At 37.3% G+C, this 21,335-nt stretch overlaps 1 protein-coding gene across 3 annotated transcripts in view; it reads right to left on the bottom strand.

Moving 5' to 3' along the window:
- F13A1 (coagulation factor XIII A chain) overlaps positions 1–21,335 on the bottom strand; it is a 178,416-nt gene that overhangs the window by 71,058 nt on the left and 86,023 nt on the right. For all 3 annotated transcript variants that reach the window (XM_070747201.1, XM_070747200.1, XM_070747199.1), the window contains exons 6-7: positions 12,742–12,849; positions 4,073–4,247 (exon numbers count right to left, since the gene is read on the bottom strand). In XM_070747201.1, the coding sequence (XP_070603302.1) occupies positions 4,073–4,247; positions 12,742–12,849 (283 nt within the window). The remainder of the gene's footprint in view (positions 1–4,072; positions 4,248–12,741; positions 12,850–21,335) is intronic.

The raw sequence follows: 21,335 nt of genomic DNA on the forward strand, positions 1-21,335 counted from the left end.
GTTTTATCATGAAGAGATCATTCCCTGATCAGTATTGGTTTGGCTACCAGCTCTTCCTGTCAGATTATGTCTAATAGATAGAACCGAGGGTTTGTTTAACACCTCAGCTGTTGACATTGCAAGTTTTGGAATAAGGTGCCAAGAATAGGCTGATGCCACCCACTCCAAGAAAGCAATTGTTGGATATTGCATAATTCCATAATATGCTTAACCAGGGAGAACAAACAGAAATTAAAACCCAGACAAAGCACAGCAGTAAATCTAAATTAGACTTGGGGTTTAAGGTTCAGGGCTGGGATGGATGAAGTTGCACTCTCCCTAAAAAAGTATGGTCACAGTTTAAGGACAATTAAATAGTGGAACAGTTTTCCTTCAGAAGTTGTGGTTGCTGCTCAGAGGTGGGTGGGTTCCTACCGGAATTTCCCATTGCTCGCCAAACTGGCAGCAATGACCAGCTGGACACGTCCCCGAACCAGCTCTCTCAGTGGCGTAATAGGTGCCGCCATCATGATTTTTGCTTCTGCGCATGCACAGAAGCTGGGTTTTCAACACTGTGCATGCATGTACACACAAAGCATGCATGCACTAGGTGGCATAGGAGGAAGTGAACTGGCAATGAGATAAGTCAGAACCCACCCCTGCTGCTACTTCATCACTGGAGGTTTTTAAGAAGAGACTGTGGTCTGAAATGGCATCGGGCTGTGATGGAGAACCTATGGCATGTGTGCCACAGGTAGCATGTGGAACCATATTGGAGGGCACGTGAGACGTTGCCCTATAATAATAATAATAATAATAATAATAATAATAATAATAATAATAATAATAATAATAACAACAACAACAATTTTATTTATTTATTTATTTATTTATTTATTTATTTATTTATTTATTTATTTATTTATTTATTTATTTATTTATTTATTTATTTATTTATTTATTTATTTATTTATTTATTTATTTATTTATTTATTTATTTATTTATTTATTTATTTATTTATTTATATGCCACCCCTCTCCAAAGATTTGGAGCAGCTCATAACAACAATAATAACAATGTTACAATGGAAACAAATCTAATATTAAAAAACATCTAAAAAACCCATCATTTAAAAACCATGCAACACACGCACACCATTCATAAAATATAAAAGCCTGGGGGAGGTGTCTCAGTTCCCTCATGTCAGCTCCAACTCATACTCACACACTGACCAGCTGGTTTTCAGCTTGGGGAAGGCTGTTTCACCCTCTGGATGCTTCAGGGAAGTTTCTTTGAGGCCCTGGAGGGTAAAAAATACACCCAAACAAGAAAACCAGAAGTTCAGAAAACAGACTTCCGTTTTGCCCATTGTACTGTTTTTTTGCACTCCAGAAGATTCAGGGAAGCTTCTTGAAGCCACAATGCGAAAAACAGCCCAACAAGCAAACCGGAAGTGCATTTTCTGAACTTCCGGTTGTCCCGTTGGACTGTTTTTCACACTCCAGGGCTTCAGGAAGCTTCCCTGAACCCCTGGCATGAAAAAAACCCAGCACAATGGGCAAACCGGAAGTCTGTTTTTCCGAACGTCCGGTTTGGATGCTTTTTTCACTGTCCCAGGCTTCAATGAGGCAGAAAGTGTGCATGCATGGGAGAGAGGGAAGGGATGTGGGCACATGCATGCATCCTAGCACACCCACATACCCCTTTTTCACAGGCAAACCAAAAAAAGCTTCACCTTCACTAGTATAGGGTCTCCTACATGAACAGGGGGTTGGACTAGAAGACCTCCAGCCAGCGATGGGCTACGACTTGGAATGCTAAATTGCGCTCGCTGCCACGACTTGTAAGTTCTTGCGGGAACAGCATGATTTTGCTGCTGCTCCTGTGGAGGTAGCAAAATTGTGCACGGAGCTGCAAGTAAAACCTTGCTGAAACACGGGTGCAATTTTGCTACCTCCACAGGTGCAACAGCAAAATCACGCTGTTCCCGCAAGAACTTACAAGCCGCGGCGGTGAGCGTAATTTAACATTCTGGCTCGTAGCCCATCACTGTCTCCAGAGTCCCTTCCAGATCTATTCTGATTGATTCTAAATTCTTGCTGGATAGGCAGATGATGTCTGGGTAGCAAAGAATGTCTTTGTAGCATTACAGCTAGTATCAAGAAAAAAAAGTTGGATTTTGATTCCAGCGGACTATGTCTTCGTATAGTCTATTTTGACTATTCCTTATATTGTGCCTTATACCTTCATCCTTGAAATATAACTTGAATTTTAAATTGGTACAATTTAGCAGCAACTAGGCTGATAACTGCTACAAGATCAGGAATTATAGGGCGTCTGCGCTGAAAGATGTTACTTATGGCCAAATGTTTGGTGGATAAAATTTAATATCAACATTTTTTTTTTTTTACTAGCAGTCATTTGGCATTTAGTGTAATTTTAAAATTCTAGTTGGCTTAAGAGTTGAGTACCTGTGGAAATACCAAGATTATGAACATGTTTGGCCACTAAATACTGTAGGAGATGCATCCTAAAAAAAAATTAAGAACCCTGGTAGTGCACTGGTTAGAATGCAGTAGTGCAGGATACCTCTGCTGCCTGCCAGCTGCCTGCAATTTGGAAGTTCGAATTTCACTAGGCTCAAGGTTGACTCAGCTTTCCATCCTTCCGAGGTGGATGAAATGAGGACTCAAATTGTTGGGGGCCAACATGCTGACTCTGTAAACAGCTTAGAGAGGGCTGTGAAGTTGTATATGAGTCTAAATGCCATTTCTATTGCAATCTGTGTGTCAACGTTCAATTCTCTGTCCTCTATGAGAGTTCCCTACGTATAGAGAAATTCACTTCCTCTGTATTTAGAAAATTTGTAAAGAAATATTTTCCTGCTGGAGTTTTGTTATTTTAAGGGTTTTTTTTTTTGTATTTTAATCAAGGGTAAGCAATTATTGATCCATATGGAGCAGGTCCATTAATAAAGCATAAAATGTACTTATGTACTTCTAATATGTAGGAATGAAGACATGTACAAGAGAGCAAGTTATTGGAAGAGAAAAAAAGTGGAAATAGGGCTGATGTTTTATTTTGTTTTGTTTTGTTAAATTCCAATCTTAGTGTGCACTTCAATTCTAGTAGTACAATGTATATTAAGTAAATTAATTCTAACAGGTATAAGGGAGTTGTAAACCACACTGAATTACCACTTTCAACACCCTCCATCATTGGCATATTTCTGAAGCTGCCAGAAATTATAGTTCAGCAACCCTCTAGAACAGTTATGACGAACCTATGGGATGCGTCCCAGAAGTGAGCCGGAAGTGTATGCCGCCCCGAGTCTATGGAGGGGGCGGCATACAAATGAAATGAAATGAAATGAAATGAAATGAAATCAAATCAAATCAAATCAAATCAAATCAAATCAATGAATCCGTAAGTAAGTAAGTAAGTAAGTAGGTAGGTAGGTAGATAGGTAGGTAAGTAAGTAAGTAAGTAAGTAAGTAAGTAAGTAAGTAAGTAAGTAAGTAAGTAAGTAAGTAAGTGGCATGTAGACCCATCTCTCCGGGCACGCCAGCCATTGCCTGTTGCTCTTCTAGGTTCCGGCGTCCACATGCGCACTGGCCAGCTGGTCTTCACGGATGTGGGAGTGCTGGAAACTGGAAGAGCTGCTCCCTGGCGCCTATGCCGTCTGGACTTCGTGAACGCATGCATGCTGGAAACCAGAAGCTCAGCTTCCTGGTGCATGCATGCGCACCTGAGAATCGCTCTTCTGATTTCTGGCAGTCCTGTGCATGCGTGCCAGAGAGCTGATCTTCCAGTTTCCGGTGCTTGCCTGCGTGAGCATGCGTGCTCCCGTTTCGACACACGGTGCTGAAAAGCTTCACCAACATTGATCTACAAGGTACCTGATCCTCACCTCTGTTCTATATAAACCTTCATTGTTATATTTTAAACAAAGATTAATTATATCCTTGGTACTACATGCCCATTAATAATATTAATCCTCAAAAAGTGCTGGTGGGACGTGACTCTTCTTTGGAAAGGACATCAGTGTATTAATAATATCATACTTTGTTGCACATTTTGTCTCATACTTACAAGTGTTGAAAACGCCAGCAAAGACCCAGCACTGCCCATATCGCACTGGCTCCTTAGTACTATAATACTCCAATAGAATGTCTACACTTCCTGTCCAGGATGATGGTGATACTCCATATTCATAAATGTTGTCCCAGGACCCATAAACCACACCATTATCATCTTTAGAATTGATCTGAAGAATAAATGAATAAACCGAGTCATTGCTGATGTTAATCTCCATACAGATAAAAAATATTTAATATACAATTTAAATATATAATTTGACCCAGTGTTCCCTCTAATTTTTTGGGGGGGTGGGCAGAAAAGTATAGTGTCTGAGCGGCAGTCCCTTCGGGACTGGGTGGCACAGAAATATTAAATAAATAAACAAACAAACAAACAAACAAATTAAAAACCCACCCTGTTTTGCCTCAGAGAATTTCAAAATAAAATACTGTACTGTGTGTCTATAACAGTGAGCTCATAATAGGGCAACTCTATCAATATCAAAATGCCACTTAAATAGTTGAGCTAGTTTCAAACTAGATTTTGATTTTCTTTCTCTCTTCCTTACTCCCATTCTTTTTCTATCTCTTTTCCTTCCTCTCTTTTTTCTATCTGTTTCTCTCTCTTCCTCTCTCTCTCCTTCCCTCTCACTCTTTCCCTCTCGGCTTCTGGGCAGGTTTGGAAAACTCTGAGTTGATGATGATTTTTAAGTGAGCGATTGCTCACTGCTCAGCTTAGAGGGAACTATGATTTGACCTATGCCAATTACAAGTTACTGTAAAATATCAAATTACAATGGGGAAATAGTGTCTCAATGCTTGGAGGCTGTCGGTCTGGAAATGTGATAAAAAACTTATATTCAACTCTGACGAGTGACTGGGGGTACTTGGTTCTTCTGTACATACCAATGATTGTCCTGGTTTATGTTTCAAGCACATAGACCAAGGGTTCAAATTCAAGGTCTGCAGGCCACATCTGGCCTGCAGGGTACCTAGATCTGATTCATGGGGCCACCCTGGAGACAGCGAAGGACCAGTCTATGGTGCCTTTGTGACTGAAAATGGAGCTCTGTGTTGTCTGGAAGTAGGTTGCAGGAGGCAGTCGCAGCTGGAAATGGAGATTGGGAGCCTGTTGAGATGACCATGTCTATCTTGGCCATAGCCCCTGCCCCCTGAAGTCAAAAATAACCCTGATTTAACCCTCAATGAAACTGAGTTTGACACTCCTGACATATCATATTTCCCCAAAAATAAGACCATGTCTTATATTTTTTTGAACCCTGAAATATGTGCTTGGCCTTACTGCCATGCACTCAAAAGCCTGATTGGGATTATTATCAGGGGATGTCTTATTTTGTGGAAAACTGGGTAGACAGTTATCAGTGTTTGTTCAGTGACATGTAAACAAACACCAGGCAAGCAAAGGAGCATAAAGCTTTGGACCTCAGGTCCAAATATCATTTCAGGATCTTTATGTGATCTTTAAAATCTTGGAGGTTATCTCAAGTGGTGGACCAAGCCATATCCAGCATAATTTGTTACTTACTTTTCATGTCCTCAATGAGTCTAATTTGTATTTTAATTGGATTTTGATTGAATAATATCAAGAGTGAACATGGCTTTGACAGCCTTATAAATCCCCCCCAAATAGTAAACACATGAAAGCCTTCATTTAATTCTGGAAGTTGTAATTGTGTATTAGAAATATGATATCCCATGGCATCCTTCTCCAGACTGATGTGCTGGACTTACAATCCCCCAAATTGGCAACTAACATGGTAAAAAAATTCTGCCGTTAGGGATTTTGAGGTTTTAAGTCCCAATATACTTGAAAAGCAATGAGTAGAAGGATAATCTATGCATCGATTATTAAACATATTTTTCTATCTGATATAATGCTTTGGAAAGAGCATGTAACAACTTCAGTGGCTCTGTTATGTTTAAAACCATAAGCCATAATTCTGCTTTCCGGGCTGTGCTGCCCATAGGGTCAAGGCATAACTGCCAGTGCAAATTCACCTGCAGTTCTCTTGACAAGCTTGAGTGCCCAATATAAAGGACATAAAATTTAAACAAACGTGAATGGGGATATTCCTACATATAATTCCTACATTATACAGTATATTGAGCTTCAGTTTCTGAGGGGCTCCCTATCACATCAAAATGGTTCTGCAATTCAGGTTCAAATCTATAATATTTTGGAAAACAAATACAGTGTTCCCTCGATTTTCGGGGGTTCAAACTTCGCGAAAAGTCTATACCACGGTTTTTCAAAAATATTAATTAAAAAATATTTCACAGGTTTTTTCCCTATACCATGGTTTTTCCTGTCCGATGACATCATATGTCATCGTCAAACTTTTGTCTGCCTTTAATAAATATTTTTTTAAATAAACTTTAATAAATAAACATGGTGAGTAATAATCTAAATAGTTGCTAAGGGAATGTGAAATTGCAATTTAGGGGTTTAAAGTGTTAAGGGAAGGCTTGTGATACTGTTCATAGCCAAAAATAGTGTATTTACTTTCACATCTCTACTTTGCGGAAATTCAACTTTCGCAGGCAGTCTTGAAACACATCCCCCGCGAAAATCGAGGGAACACTGTATTTCTAGAAAAGAGTACCGTATGTTACAACAAAAAGGAAAAAGAAAACAGGGTCATCTAACTCAGTGATTTTCAACCTTTTTTGAGCTGCGGCACATTTTTTACATATACAAAATCATGGGGCACATTGAGCATTGGGGAGTGGGGGGGAGGGGCTAAAAAAGTTTGGACAAAAAAATTCTCTCTCTCTCTCTTCCTCCCTTTTGCTCTTTTTCTCTCCCTCTTTCTCTCTCTTTCTTTCCTTCCTCTCTCTCTCCATCCCTCTTTCTTTCTCTCTTCCTTCCTTCCTCTTTTTTGCTCTCTTTTTATCTCTCCCTCCTTCCCTGCCTTTCTTTCTTTCTCTCTCTTTTGCTTGCTTTCTCTCTCTTTCTCTTTCTCTCTTTCTCTCTCTCTTTCTCTCTTTCTTTCTTTCTTTCTCTCTCTCTTGCTTTCTTTCTCTCTCTTGCTGAGCTTCGTGGCACACCTGACCATGTCTCGCGGCACGCTAGTGTGCCACGGCATACTGGTTGAAAAACACTGATCTAACTCATATTTGTTCCAATGCATTCTCCCACAATCTCACCCATTTCAAGCTGTATTCCAATTTAAGGGGTGAGTTAAAAGGAAATAACTAGGTCCATTGTGGGTTGCTCATCACGAAAACAAGATTTTGCTTGTCTAGGTTTGCTGGAGGTGAGGCTTCATGAAGTAACAGTTTTGCTGACTCATGACTAAATGGATAGCTATTAGTGAGCTATGCATTTCCTCCCAGCAATTTGAACCAAATCAGTGGAGGTAATGCAGAAAAAGCTTCTTTGCTTTCTAATGCTTTCTCGTTTGCTTTTAATTATGTTAATACTGAGCTGCTACATTCTTTTCAAATAAATCATGACTCTAACTGAAAAGGTTTTTGGCTGGATTAACTACTAGTTTCTAATTAGAAAATCGACATACTGTGAACCCTGAAGTTGGACGAGATAAGTATTTAATAGGTCTAAACGGGTTTAGGTAAAAACCCTTAGCTGTCTTGAAAAATAGACCAACCTAGGACAAGGTGGCATATTTATATTACAAATACTTGTCATATACTCCAAAATTTACAATGTTGCTACCCCAGTGACCGATCAGGTCCCAGCAACGGATCAGGCCCCAGCGACCGACCAGAGCCCACAGAGTTGGCCTTCTCCAGGTCTTGTCAGCCAAACAATGTCAGCTGGCGGGGCCACAGGGAAGAGCCTTCTCTGTGGCAGCCCCAGTCCTTTGGAACCAACTCCCCCCAGAGATTTGCATGGCCCCCACCCTCGTGGCCTTCCAAAAGGCCCTAAAAACGGATTTGCAGATAGGCTTGGGACTGTTGAGCGTTATACTCTGCTCCTGCCAGTACCACTGAATGAATGGTGCATGAATGTTTAAAAATAAGGTTTTAAAATCGTATTTTTATGATTGTATTTTCTTATTGTTGTATGCCACCCTGAGTCCGCTTGGAGAAGGGTGGCTTATAAATTTGATTAAATGAATGAATGAATGAATGAATGAATGAATGAATGAATGAATGAATGAAATAAGTCACAAACTTGGAAGATAAGAGGAAAACTGAATTAAATCTTTAATCATCTATACTTTTTTTTTCCAGACTAAAATATATTTGTGACACTATTTATGGACACACCCATAAGATACTTTTCAGATATTTTCAGTTCGTTCTCACATAACAAGAATTAATTTTGTTATATCACAGGATGTTGCAGTTATGAGAACAGAGATGGAGCATAACAAATAACAGCTTATCTAAGGGTATTTGCTGAAATCATGTTAATAAAGGTTCAAAATGGGGACCTCTTTATTACTAACTACAGCGTTATATAGTGTTGGGCGAACCGTACCTGCAAAATTTGGGTTCGTACCAAACTTTGCGCAGTTCGGTATACCAAACCCAAACCCGAATTTTTTGCAAAAGTTCGGCAAAAGTTCGGGTTTGGGAGAGCGCCAGAAAGCACCGCTGCCCAGCTGTCACCTTACGGAACAGCCGGGGCGCTTCCCAGCGCTCTCCCGAACCCGAACCCGAACTTTTGCTGAACTTCCAGGTTTGGCGTTTGGGAGATCGCCAAGAAGCGCCCCAGCTGTTTCTGAAGGTGACAGCTGGGCGGTGGCACTTCCCTGAACAGCCGGGGAGCTGTCGGCCAGTCGGGAGGTGAAAAAGGAGGTGGGGAATCCCACGAGGAGATTCCAGGGGCAGAGCTTTGACCTCACTGAGACGTCCTTCCTGGCCGGCTGAAATGGGGACTCCAGGAAGGATGTGTTCAGTGATGTCAAAGCTCCGCCTCTGGAATCCATCTTTTTTTCTTTTTCTTTTTTCTTCTGAGCATGTGCAGAAGCCAAGACACTGCGCATATGGTCGCCCTATTTCATATGCTTTTTTTCAGCATGGGAAGAAGCGAACAGGCAGCGAGGAAAGTTAGAACCCACCCCTGCTCTTTAGGAAACACTATCTCCCTGCTAACATTACCACAGGGGCATATGAAACTCATTATATTTTCTTCTGTCATCTTCTACGATACTAATAACCTAAATTCAATACTAAAATGCAATACTTTACTAACTCATTTAATGATTTTTAAAATTAATATTAGTTATGGGATGACAAATTGCATGTGATGTAAAAAGTGTTATCCCATATAAAAGCAGGATATGCATCTATTAAATAAATGGTCAAAAATAACTGTATACAACTAGCACTGTGTAAGTAGTATATTATTTGTTTTTAACTTTGGTTTTTATGGCAGATGACATGTTATACTTTGTTTAATATACTTATATGTAAATAATAATTTATTTTTTTTAAAAAATGAAGTTGTGTCCATGTTTAAATAACAATGCTATGAACTGGAGCAATTCTTTAGGTTGTAGATCACGGGAATAGACGTTTTAACATTCTCCACCATCAACCCAATGAAAATCTCTTCCCCAAAGTGTTGTTAGTTCACTCAGCCCAGAATAATAACAGAAGAAGGCTTTGCTTCAGAATCGAAACGTCAGAGGAAAAGGTTAGATCTTCCTTTCATGTTTTTACCTGACAATAATAACAAACACAGTAGATATCATTTCCTAAGACATGGTTAGTGTGGGATTAATTTGGACTATAAAGAAGGGGTTTTAGTGTGTTTCATGGTATTTTCAGAACCAACTCACAGTTGCTGCAAAAAACTTTTTTTTCTAGTATTAATTGGTTTCATGCACATATGCTTTACTGGAAGATGCAGTTATTATGCTCCAATGAATGGGTCTTCTATTGTGGGGAACTAAATTATTAACTCATGCTCAGCTGAAAATATCTCATAGTATTCCATCTACCAGGTGCAAAATAAGAAATTTAGAAAATTGTCTGAAAGATACTTTTTTTTATTATTTTTTATAAATCTGTAGGAAAATCAAACCATTCATGGTTCAATAAATGTTCTGCATATGGAGATGTGCTGCCCCAGGGCAAAATAAAAAAATAAAATCTAAGTATATCTAGAATTCTTTTTTTTCCAGTGTGGGGATATTAGTTCACTATTCCTGTTTATAGAACAAGCTATGGAAATATATTTATTTTATTTATTTTATTTATTTTATTTATTTTATTTATTTTATTTATTTTATTTATTTTATTTATTTTATTTATTTTATTTATTTTATTTATTTTATTTATTTATTTATTTATTTTTATTTTATTTATTTATTTTATTTATTTTATTTATTTTATTTATTTTATTTATTTTATTTATTTTATTTATTTTATTTATTTTATTTATTTTATTTATTTTATTTATTTTATTTATTTTATTTATTTTATTTATTTTATTTATTTTATTTATTTTATTTATTTTATTTATTTTATTTATTTTATCAAACAATTATAGGGTGGTAATTTGTACAAATAAAACATTAGATAAGTAATGATAAAAAGTAACAAAAGAAGGCAATAGGACAGGGACGGTAGGCACAGTGGTGCACTTATGCACGCCCCTTACAGACCTCTTAGAAAGTGGGAGAGGTCAATTGTAGACAATCTGGGGTCAAAGGTTTTGGGGTTAGGAGTAGAAACCACAGAATCAGGTAGTGCATTCCAGGCATTGATTACTCTATTGCTGAAGTCGTATTTTTTGCAGTCAAGTTTGGAGCAGTTGACATTTAGTTTAAATTGATTCCGTGCTCGTGTGTTGTTGTGGTTTAGGTGATGTAGTCGTTAACAGGTAGGACATTTTGGTATATGATTTTATGAACTATAATTAAGTCGGAACGGAGATGACGGAGTTGTAAGTTGTCTAAACCAAGAATTTCAAGTCTGGAAAGTGAACACAAGAACAAGGGGACACAATCTGAAGTTAGTTGGGGGAAAGATCAAAGGCAACATGAGAAAATATTATTTTACTGAAAGAGTAGTAGATCCTTGGAACAAACTTCCAGCAGACGTGGTTGGGAAATCCACAGTAACTGAATTTAAACATGCCTGGGATAAACATATATCCATCCTAAGATAAAATACAGGAAATAGTAAAAGGGCAGACTAGATGGACCAAGAGGTCTTTTTCTGCCGTCAGTCTTCTATGTTTCTATGTTTCTATGGTGGAGTAAGGTATTTTGTTGTGAGAAGAGGAATGAAGGACTCTCCTTGTGAAATATTTCTGGACTCTCTCAATTGTGTTGATGTCAGATATGCAATGTGGGTTCCATACAGGCGAGCTGTATTCTAGCTTCTGCAAATGGAATAATTTTTTTCTGCCACGTAGATATTTTAAAGAATTTTACCTTGAATCTTCCTTTAAAGTTCTAGGCCCAGTGGTGGGTTCCACTTACCTGCATACCAGTGCATTGTGCATGCATACTGCTAATTCGAGCAATTACATGCTCCTGTGCACACCCATGCACACATCCCTCGCAGGGTTTTGCTTCTGTGCATGCACAGGAAGCAAAAACGTGCCAAAATCTCACAAGGGGACTATTTCCTAAGCCTGCATTACTATTAACATTCTCATAGAAACATAGATATATGTTTAAATTCAGTTACTGTGGATTTTCCAACCATGTCTGCTGGAAGTTTGTTCCAAGCATCTACTACTCTTTCAGTAAAATAATATTTTCTCATGTTGCTTTTGATCTTTCCCCCATCTAACTTCAGATTGTTCTTGTGTTCACTTTCCTATTAAAAACACTTCCCTCCTGAACCTTATTTAACCTTTTGACATATTTAAATGTTTCGATCAGGTCCCCCCTTTTCCTTCTGTCCTCCAGACTATACAGATTGAGTTCATGAAGTCTTTCCTGATACGTTTTATGCTTAAGACCTTCCACCATTTTTGTAGCCCGTCTTTGGACCTGTTCAATTTTGTCAATATCTTTTTGTAGGTGAGGTCTCCAGAGCTGAACACAGTATTCCAAATGTGGTCTCACCAGCGTTCTATATAGCGGGATCACAATCTCCCTCTTCCTGCTTGTTATACCTCTAGCTATGCAGCCAAGCATTCTACTTGCTTTTCCTACCGCCTGACCACAGTGCTCACCCATTTTGAGACTGTCAGAAATCACTACCCCTAAATCCTTCTCTTTTTGCTAACACAGAACTGTCAATACAGTACTCAGATTGAGGATTCCTTTTCCCCAAGTGCATTATTGTACATTTGGAAACATTAAACTGCAGTTTCCATTGCTTTGACTATTTATCTAGTAAAGCTAAATCATTTACCATATTACAGACGCCTCCAGGAATATCAACCCTATTACACACTTTAGATGCAAATAGCCAAACCTTCCCTCATCATTCCCATCACCCATCTCCTGTATGACTGTAACTTTGTGTCTCGTATACTTACAATTTATATTGACAGGTTCTCAATATGATTTCATTGCTTATATGTACCCAGACTATCATTAAGTATCGTACCGTATTATTCTTGATGAATTTATCTTTTCTTTATGTACACTGAGAGCATGTGCACCAAGACAAATTCCTTGTGTATCCAATCACACGCGGCCAATAAAATTCTATTCTATTCTTAAAAAAAGAAAAATGTAAATGCAACCCAAATATTACACAAGGTATATGCTTATTACATACCATAGCAGATCCAACACGGCTGATTTTGATAGGATTCCCTCGGCCACTGAGGTCCAGTTGTGCTCTGTCCATCAAATATAGGCAAGCATCCAAAATACCCTCTTCAAACTATACAAAAGAAAGAAAAACAAAAATAGAGAATAGATGAATCACTTATTTTGCATAGAAAAATAAACAAAAACAGGACTTCAGCAAGGTTTTAGTTTTATATTGGGAATGCAATATTTCTGTATACTTCAGCTGAATCAATACAGGGGAAAAAAAATACAGAAAATTATACAGTAGTCCCTCACCTATCGCTGGTGTTACGTTCCAGACCTGGCCGCGATAGGTGAAATCCGCGATGGGGAATTTATCGACTGATAGTACTTATTTAAGTATTTATATTGTAATTGTTTGGTAAGTTTTCATTGTTTTAAGTGTTTATAAACCCTTCCCACACAGTATTTATTTTAGATACAGTATTTAAATACAGTATTTACAATTTTAGATATTTTTTTTTTGAAAAACCTGCCGATCGAGTTCAGCGGGTGTTTAAATCTGCCGATCGACTTCCTCAGAAACCTGCGATGAAGTGAAGCCGCAGTAGGTGAAGCGCGGTATAGCGAGGGACTACTGTATCAAGTTTTTAAGAACATAGGTTAGACATTTTTAATATACTTTCATGAATAAGCAAGTACAGTAATATTTTTACCATATCTATTGTTGCATCTGTTGCAAAATTATTGCTGTAAAAATTAGATTAATTTCAATTATTTTAGTTATTTATTTGTATCTCACCTTTATTATTTTTACAAATAAATCAAGGCAGTGAACACATCCGACAAACTTTCCTCCTCTTATTTTAATAATAATAATAATAATAATAATAATAATAATAATAATAATAATAATAATAATTTATTAGATTTATTAGATTTGTATGCCGCCCCTCTCCGAAGACTCGGGGCGGCTCACAACAACGAATTTTCCTCACAACAACAACCCCATGAGTTGAGTTGGGCTGAGAGAGAATGATTGGCCCAAAGTCCCTTAGCTGGCTTTCATGGCTAAGGCAGGACCTGAATTCATGTCTCCCACTTTCTAGCCTAATGCCTTAATCAATAGATCAAACTGATTCTCTTAATTAACCACAGTTTACTATGTAACTGAATCCTGAATCATTTAAAATATTTGTAGTTTAAACAAATCAGTTTTATGAGCCATTATTTGAAGTTGACTTGTTCTGGAAAACCATAATGCACCATTAGATAAAACTCCATTTTTTGGCATTCTTCATGGCTAGATTATAAAAGAAGTAGACAATCCTGAAGACAATTGCGATTCACCCACATCACATTGAATTATTGTCTGCCTCGACTGTGTACCAAAACTCTTTGTCCTTTACAATTTGTTTCTCTATTGATTATATTAATACAAAGGCATGAACTTACCAAATAATACTAGTAACTTAACTCTTATCAAAATAGAAAACCAATGAATTTTTACAGTACACTGATAATTTTCCAGTAAATTTTACATCATCTCCAAAAAATCACTAAGGGGAATAATTCTGGACTTAGTTGACGTATGTTGAAACATGACCAAATTTGCATATCACACATAATGGTGATGTTTGCACTGGTAAACAGATTCTATTGTAAAGTTGGAAACATTATATTTTAACTTTTAAAGATAGGTTTCATGTTGCACATGGCTCTCAAAAGATTGAAAACTTCTTCTTTTAAACCATATGTACACATATAAATGAAACCACAGTAGATTCTTATTTTATGTTGATCTTCTAGGTTTTTCATGGAGCATGAAACTAGAGCCTAGAGCAATATTCAAATATCAACATTTATTAATCTGGAACCCAAAATGGTGTATATGGTTGACTTTTCTCGCCCTCAACCTGTTAGGGCAAGAAAAAACAACTTCTCAAAGTCACTCAGTGAATGTGGTGGTTGAACAGGGACTTGTGCAAGACAGATATATGTTAACATATCCATAGCTATAAATCATTTTCATAAGAATTGTATTACTGTTAGCTTTGAAAATGAACTCTGGAAAAAAATGACTTTAATTCTGGGACTCGATGACAATAATGTCAGGAATAAATAAATTTAGGCAGAAGTGCCTAAATAGAACAGAATTCATTATGGAAGAACCTGCCCTATGGTACGGTTCAATTTGCTCAGAAGAAATTGCATAGCAACCAAAAAAATGACACTTGTCTGTTGGAAGACAATAACAGAGATGGCACTAAAGGCACATGACTTCAATTACAAGCTGTTCTATGTAGCGATAAACAAATGAGGTAGTGATATTTCCCTTACAGGCTGAATCCTAACCAGTTTTGAAGTTTTCCTTTAAGCATACACATTTAGTACACTTGCACCCAGGTAGGAGAAGATGTGTTTATAATTGGTCATTTCTTTGCCTATGTCATCCATAGGGTTTTTTAAAATTCTTCTTCTTTTGATACAAAACAGAATATCATTACTAAATAATGAGTTATAACCTCATAATATGAAGCTTAGTCCCAAAGGAGATGCTCCCAGAAATATCTTCAAAAGCTGGATGTTTATCCTTAAGGCTGACTCACATATCTCAATGGTGTACTCTTGTAAATTCTGAAGAAAGAATTCTGTAAATTCACTGGAAATCATACTTTAGAGAGGGTGGACAGTAATACTCATACTAATGGTGTTTTCACTATTGAACATACAGATCCATTTTAAATGTCGAAATCACCTGCCTACGAAAGCAAAAAAAACCCCACCCCATATAACTTTAATGATAAATTCCTTTATTATGCATGAGTATTCATATACAAGAAGTTGCTCCATCAGATCCCTTTTTTATTTTATTTTCAGAGCTGAAGTCTGATTGTGTAAGTTCTAGTCATCACATCAATTATGTAAGTTTAGTCAATAAACATGGATTTGATGCCCAGATATTGCCAAGTGCGTTTTATAAGCATTAATCTTCCTACATTATCAACTTAGTTGTGTCACATAAATAGAAGAGAATATAAGTTAGAGTATTGTCCTTTAGAAACCAATGATCCATCAAGACGACACCTGTATCTGGCAGTATCTTGTTTCCAGGTTGCACTGTATTTTTAAACACTTTGAAGAATTTACAGCTCCCTATTCTAATCCCAAGGCCTGCCTGTTGCAGTACATATGTAGTGTTTATTGAAGGGTAACAACTAAGATGATATGGTAGTGGCGTTGTCCAAGATAATTTCTGAACCATATCTCAATCATAAAAATGTTTAGTTTGTAATTAAAGCAGCTAATTGCAAAAAACACGGTTCTTTCCAGAAACTCAAAAATATATTATTCCAGTTTCTCTTTGTTAAATTTTTACTTTTAATAGCAGAACCTACACTTCTTTGCCTTTCTTGCTTCTAAGAAGTCAAGCAGCTCTGTTGGTTCTTTTTTTAAAAACAACAACATGCCTCACTGTCTGATATGATTGGGTTTAGCTGATCTTTCCTTGAAGGTTTGGGTGATTGCAGTATCTGTTTTTTCATCACCTATATTTGTCTCTTTCAGTCGCTGCATTTCATGTAACCATACTTTTTTTGCCAGATGTTGAAGAAGCTCTTGAAAATGGCTTTGTTGTTGTTAAAGAATCTAAGTTGGGCCATAAATGTGAAATTTCAAAGTTGTAGACTAGACTAAGAAATTTGGGAAAAAGCCATATTTTCCCCAAGTTAATTACAGGGACATGTCTACTTTTAAAATATTATATTAAATTCTGGATGAAAAAGCTAAATAATCATATGTTAATTAACAATGATATATTAGATCATAATTAATACTGACCTTTCTGTTAGTATTAAATTTCTCTCTATATATTTTTATCTCCATAGGTCTAAATTATCTAAACATTAGAGTGTGAAGAATTTTTAGTCAATACTGTATGTAAAATGGCACTATATAAAAATAATATATAGTGTACATTTCACAACACCATATTATTATAAAAATAAAATTGACTTGATAAAGGCTTTATCTTCATTATGTTTACTCTTCTTGGTGTAAAGGTATGCCCAGAGCTAGAGAGAGATTTACATCTTAACCATCTAAATATTTTTCCTATATCAGCTAAAGATTTCCAGACTAGTCCAGATGGGAACTGTTGTGGTTAGCTCCGGCCCAGCTCCTGCCCCAAGGAATGTGGAGGTGGATGTGGGGGAAACATCCACATGCCACAGGGCTGTTTTGCTTCCGATAGAATCTGCTGATGAAGTCTCCTCTGATGAAGGAAGTGTGAGTGACAGGGAAGAGGGGAGTTTGGCAGACAGCCCAGGAGGAGATCAATCATCCTTATCATCCCTGGATTCTGAACAAGAACTTATGACGGACCAACACATGCATAGAGTGATGCATAGGAGAGAAAAACTGAAGGATTATTACAGGAGATAAGTGAGGCCACCTGTGGTTGGGTGGAGCTGCTGTAATTAGTGCTACAGATAAAAAGAGCAGTGTGCTGGTTTAGCTTCATGGAAGTTTATCTGATTCATAGCTTTGTCAAGATCATGGTTTGGTGTTTCCCTGTTCAAGACTGTGTGTGGAATTTCTGGACTTTGGAATTGGACTCAATTTCCCAGTTACTGGGTGAGAAATTGAATTGCATTTAACCTGTGCCTTGTGTGTACCAGAAAATACCTTTGACGTTTAAAAAGGGAGTTGTTTCTGCTTTTCTGTTGATAAAAACCTTTTGTTTTCCTTTTATCGTGTGGTGTGTTTCTGTTTGGACTAATTACCCTGTAATTACGGGCGGTTGGGACACACCGGCAGAACAGGAACCATGAAAAAGAAACCAAAAGAGTCACTATCTTAGGAATTTGGGAATTAAATTAGTTTCTTGAGGTATTATTTTATCTCATGTCCATAGTACTTTTTGCTAAGATTTTTGTCATCATGCCCTATCCTCTTTCAATATGGCTTCAGAGAGAATTTTGCTTTTAAGGCGGTGGAGGGGCTAAGAACTTTATAGTTGGGCTGGTTTGTAACTCTTAGCTCCTAAACATGTAATGTAGTATTCCAATACAACATATTACTAGATTGGGCTACCTGGAGCAACTTGTCTGCTCAATAGAAAACAGCTTCTCAAGTTGTTGTACATAGTACTTTTCAATTCTGGGTTGGCTTCCATTGTTTCATTTGGACCACTGACCTTTGGATTCATTGACAAGATGTGGTTACTCTTTAGTTTCCAATTCCACTTACACCAAGTTAAGAAAGAATCTGATGGAATTGAAAAGGTTCTGAATAGTATAGAATCTGCAAAATTCTTTCTGAAGACTGATTGAACGCTATTTCAATCTGATGACAAAAATCTTAGCAAAAATATTGTTTTACCTCAAGAAACTAATTTAATTCCCAAATTCCTAAGGTAGTGACTCTGCATAGTATAGAATCTGCATAGAATCTGATGGAATTAAAGAGGTTCTGCATACTATACACCATGTTAGTGAAAGAAAATGAACAGAGGGGATCCCAAAGGTGACTTTTCAACTGGCAACTGGACTTTCTGGTTTTTCAGTGAAGATGTTTCACTTCTCATCCAAGAAGCTTCTTCAGTCCAGTTGCCTCTTGAAAAAAAACACCTTTGGGACCTGGATAACTGGGAATCTCCATAGATATTGAGCAGAGGGGAGTTAACAACCAGGTACAAGAAGCTACTAATCAAAACTGAAAAATGTTAGTAATCACAGTAATCAGAGCTAAGATCAAAGATGATGGATCAGGATAGAATAGAAGAGAAGAGAATTTTTTATTGGCCAAGTGTGATTGGACACAAGGAATTTGTCTTGGTGCATATGCTCTCAGCGTACATAAAAGAAAAAGTTACATTTGCCAAGAATCATGTGGTACAGCACTTAATGATTGTCATAGGGGTCAAATAAGAAATGAAGAAACAATTAATATTAATAAAAATCTTAGGATACAAGCAACAAGTTACAATCACACAGTCCTAAGAGGGAGGAAAAGGATGATAAGAATGATGAGAAAAAACTAGTAAAAATAGAAGTGCAGACTTAGTGAAAAGTTTTACAGTGTTGAGGGAATTATTTGTTTAGTAGAGTGATGGCATTTGGGGGGAAAACTGCTCTTGTGTCTAGTTGTCTTAGTGTGCAGTGCTCTGTAGCAACGTTTTGAGGTTAAGAGTTGAAACAGTTTGTGTCCATGATGCGAGTTTTAAAAATTTTAAAGATATTCAAAACAGAACTGAATATCACTTTCCAAACTCACTCCCCAAAACCATGGGTGGGTCTATACTTCAGTTTTCTGTTACTCCAGTCTCACTTTATTTTGCTTTCCTTTTTTGATTTTTAGACATCAGATCCTATCCAACTTTCATCTGAGGTTTTTGAAATCAGTCTGCTAGACTCCAAAATACAAATTACATTTCATTTTCACAGCTCTTGCCATCAAATCCCAAAGTGCCAGTATCCCCCAGTGCTTCTAGCAACATTCATTGTCAACCAATTCTTCCCTGATGGTCAGGCTTCAGGAGGACAATAGTACTTTTTGACCTTCTCCCACCATCTGAGATATAGACTTGACAGCAAGACGAATCAAAACATTTATTGAATGTTCCGTTTTTAGTTGAGTTAGACTTCCAGCAGATGTCAAAATAGTGGGGGAGGGAGGGAGATTTACTGCTGTAGCTTGCTTGTATAAATGTTTCATCATTTGTTCCAGGTTAATGCTTTCTAGTCAGTCCCTACAATATCATTCTTATTTCTCCCTATACCTTGTAGTCTTAACTTATCATTTGTATAATGTATATACATAAATTTACATTTGTACAGCAAATCATAAATCGAACAACTAAATTATATGTAATTTAAAAAGAAAGACTAATCTAGTCTAAAACAGAAAAAGAAAAAATAAGAATAATACACCTAAATATAAAAAATACAAAAAATGTAAATACATTTTCTACAATTTCCTAAAAATTCATATTCAGTATCTAATAAGACATGGACAATCTATATTTCAAGAGAACTAGATTCTAGATTGTTGGATTCTAGAAAGAGAGAAGAAGAGATAAATAAGATACCAGTTTTATTTTATGGGTTTTATTATCTTTGCAAGCAATGGTTGACTGCAGCAGTTTGATCTCCCTTTCACTATTGAAATGTCCTTGATATGGAGATGATTTAGAAAATGATCTAGTCTAGATTCTACTAAATGTGACCAATCAGCCCTTTTTCATGGTGGTAAAATAAATGCCATATTTCATTAATGAAAATATAGGAGCCCAAATTGTTACCTTGTGTTGTACATACTCCTAGTCAGTTGGAGGATGATGAAGGAATTGAGGACTCTGATACAGATAGTATTTATGAATTAGTAGTGGGCCCGGGGTTACAGGTAGTAGAACAGGTGGGAGGCCAGCCACAGGATGGGGCTATGAGTCAAGGATCTAGTGAGGAAGAATCAGACGCTCGCTGGGTAAACCCTAAATTCAGAAGGGCCCAAAAATGTAGAGAACAGGTGTCTGGAAAAAGATATTAAGGGGAGGAATGGGTTAAATACTGTAGTGATGTATTTGGCACATCATGGGGTCAGTGGGGAAGAAGGGTGGAGTTTCAACGGTGCCAAAGAGAAATATGGAGGACGTTTTTCCGTGCCGTTCCCAAGTAAGCAAAAGTATTCTGTGTTGATTAACAGTCAGGGCTGCTGTTTTAGAAATCATGCTGTTAGGAAAATAAATCTTGTTAAGTGGAGAAGGAGAAGGAATGTGAGAAATGCAATTAAGGAAGATAACGGACCAAGAGATAAGTGCCTGTATGAAATGTGTTTCAATTCCGGAAGAGCAGAGAATAAAATGGAGTTTCTTTATTCATGAAATAATGCATTTAATAAGAGTTATTTGTAATTGCTAAATTTCTACCAGAAACCAGAACACCTTGGGTGATGGGATGGACCAAAGAGGGTGTTATGCGAAAGCGGAACATCTTGTTGGACTAGATCGATAAATGAATGAATGAACTTGTGCAATTTTGTGTGGGGATCAATCAGCAAAATAGAGTTGGCTGCAATCAGGACAGATGTTATTTGGACCAGTTCCAAAAAATTGACTGAATGTGTAGAAGCAGAATAATAGGTGTCTAGATGAGAAATCCTTTTCTGAACCTTTCATCTGTCTGGAACCCATACCACATCTCGGACATCAACACCCTTGCAAATGTCCAAAGATACTTCACCAGAAGAGCCCTTCACTCCTCCACTCGAAACAGAATACCCTACGAAAGCAGACTATCAATCCTAGGTCTAGAAAACTTAGAACTACAACGCCTAAAACACAATCTAAGTATTGCCCACAAGATCATATGCTGCAACGTTCTACCTGTCAATGACTACTTCAGCTTCAACCACAACAACACAAGAGCAAACAACAGATTCAAACTTAATATTAACCGCTCCAAACTAGACTGCAAAAAATATGACTTCAGCAACGGAGTTGTTGAAGCGTGGAACTCATTACCGGACTCAGTAGTGTCAACCCCTAACCCCCAACATTTTTCCCTTAGACTATCCACGATTGACCTCTCCAGGTTCCTAAGAGGTCAGTAAGGGGCG

Source organism: Erythrolamprus reginae, chromosome 3 (assembly GCF_031021105.1).
Source record: "Erythrolamprus reginae isolate rEryReg1 chromosome 3, rEryReg1.hap1, whole genome shotgun sequence".
Lineage (NCBI taxonomy): Eukaryota > Metazoa > Chordata > Lepidosauria > Squamata > Dipsadidae > Erythrolamprus > Erythrolamprus reginae.